Consider the following 1,352-nt stretch of genomic DNA (forward strand, 5'->3'; position numbering starts at 1 on the left):
TATATTACAATCAATACTGAAGTCATTTTTATGCGGTACAACATTCAACAGAAATGTAGCAATTACACTGTTGATCACTTTTGACCTGCTCTGCTAGTATTATGCACAGGAGCATGGGTGTGTTCACTAGGGGTCCCTTAGCTGGATATAAGGGGTGGAAGGGGATGCTTCCCACAGGAGAATGTGATGTTTGAACTGATTGTTTGAAGGTGAACGGGGAAGGGATACGTGGTCCAGTCAGAAGAAGGAGCAAGTGGAGGTGTGGGCAGCCCAGGATGTCAGAAGTGCGGCTGTGGGAGGGAGTGTATCACTTTCCCAAGGCTCCCCTGGATTCAAACAACAGAATTGGATCCTCTCACAGTTCTGAAGGCTAGAATTCCGAACGGAGGTGTCGGCGTGGCTGGTTCCTACTGGAGGCTCTGAGGGAGAATCTGTCATGCTTTTCTCCTAGTTTCTGGTGGTTGCCAGCTATCCTTGGTGTTCCTTGGCTTGTGGACACATCACTTTGTCCTCACATGACGTCTTCCCCGTGTGTCTGTGTTTCTGTGTCTAAATTTTTGTCTTCCAAGGACACCAGTCATTAGAGGAGGGCCCACCCTTATCCAGGACCACATCTTAACTTGATCACATCCAGAAAGTTTCCAAATAAGGTCCCATTCACAGGTACTGGGGCTTAGGGCTTCAACATATATTTTGGGGGGAGACACAATTTAACCCACAACAGGGATTGATGAGCAAAGGGAGAAGGGGGAGAAGAAGGCATGAACCAGATACCAAAAGGCCAAATGCATCATACTATGGAATTCTACTTCATCGTGGATGTGACAAAAGACATGGAGGTTTCTAAGCATGGTAGTGACCTGATTTGTGTTTCAGAAAGATTCTCTGGCTCAGTGTAGGAGGTGGGATAGAAGGGGGCATGGAAACCAGTGTCGAAAGCGACTGTAAAGTCAGGACGGAAAACACTGAGCTGCTACAACAAAGCCTCGACGAAGCGGGTGGGTGGAGAGGAAGAGAGGGCAGTATGGAAATGGTTTAAAATCAATGCTTTTGTAGTTCTACCAGATGTGTGGGTTCAAAGAGGGGATTAAATTGCCCAGAAAGTTCTTCCTGGTGTTTCCCTCAAATCCTTCTGGTCCTAGAGTGAGGCTTCTCATTCCCTCATTGTCCATTCAAAATAATTTAAACTTCCTCATTTTTAGCTTCTGTTTATAGCAATTACTTCTTAAAATAGCAATTTTGTTGTTGTTGTTCCTGCCGTAAGGTGTCTACAACCCATGGCAGATCCTGATTTTGTGGGTTCTAAATCTTGTAAAATCATAAATACAAATTTCTATTGAGAGCCTTGGAAA

At 45.0% G+C, this 1,352-nt stretch overlaps 1 protein-coding gene across 1 annotated transcript in view; it reads left to right on the top strand.

Annotated features, from left to right (window-relative positions):
• The window catches only part of DNAH5 (dynein axonemal heavy chain 5), a 212,920-nt gene that overhangs the window by 77,888 nt on the left and 133,680 nt on the right, over positions 1-1,352 (top strand). Inside the window, exon 30 of the mRNA XM_019646195.1 lies at positions 877-949. Coding sequence (XP_019501740.1) covers positions 877-949 — 73 coding nt within the window. The remainder of the gene's footprint in view (positions 1-876; positions 950-1,352) is intronic.

Source organism: Hipposideros armiger, unplaced genomic scaffold, assembly GCF_001890085.2.
Source record: "Hipposideros armiger isolate ML-2016 unplaced genomic scaffold, ASM189008v1 scaffold_98, whole genome shotgun sequence".
NCBI classification, from domain to species: domain Eukaryota; kingdom Metazoa; phylum Chordata; class Mammalia; order Chiroptera; family Hipposideridae; genus Hipposideros; species Hipposideros armiger.